Source organism: Penaeus monodon, chromosome 30 (assembly GCF_015228065.2).
Source record: "Penaeus monodon isolate SGIC_2016 chromosome 30, NSTDA_Pmon_1, whole genome shotgun sequence".
NCBI lineage: Eukaryota > Metazoa > Arthropoda > Malacostraca > Decapoda > Penaeidae > Penaeus > Penaeus monodon.
In genome coordinates, this window is record NC_051415.1 from 37,119,180 (window position 1) to 37,119,645 (window position 466).

The following is a 466-nucleotide window of genomic DNA, read 5'->3' on the forward strand; positions in this document are numbered from 1 at the left end:
ACTTTTGCAGATTAAGGACAGGAGGGGGGAAAAAGATATGAACTTTACATGAACCTATGTCCCAGGTAGCCAAGGATAATATGCATATTATATTCTCCCCGATCATAGTGTTCACAATATAATGATTGACGTAAATCCCTAAATGGGAGGGGACCAAGGTGTTCCTTAAAAGTATAATAAGTAGAGTGTGCACCCCTTTGGGACAAGAATTTGTCTCCAGCTAGTGGTTTCCCCTAAATAACAGAGCGGACTTGGACAGAACACAGCAAACATTTACCATCGCTGCTCACATCTGGGAAATCTCCACTAAAATACATATGGGCGCTTACCATTCTCTCAATTCCATTACTCTCTCTGGCGAGAGAGTGTCCTTTCTCATGGAACACCAACAAACGCTGCTGCCCTCTGGTGCCCCCCGAGCGGCGTTCGTGCTGACACCCGTCCGCGGGGGGAGGGGGGTCTCTAA

The 466-nt window shown here is 47.0% G+C and overlaps 1 protein-coding gene across 1 annotated transcript in view; it reads right to left on the minus strand.

Moving 5' to 3' along the window:
- LOC119592443 overlaps positions 1-466 on the minus strand; it is a 12,016-nt gene that overhangs the window by 11,355 nt on the left and 195 nt on the right. Inside the window, exon 2 of the mRNA XM_037941264.1 lies at positions 330-462. Coding sequence (XP_037797192.1) covers positions 330-462 — 133 coding nt within the window. The remainder of the gene's footprint in view (positions 1-329; positions 463-466) is intronic.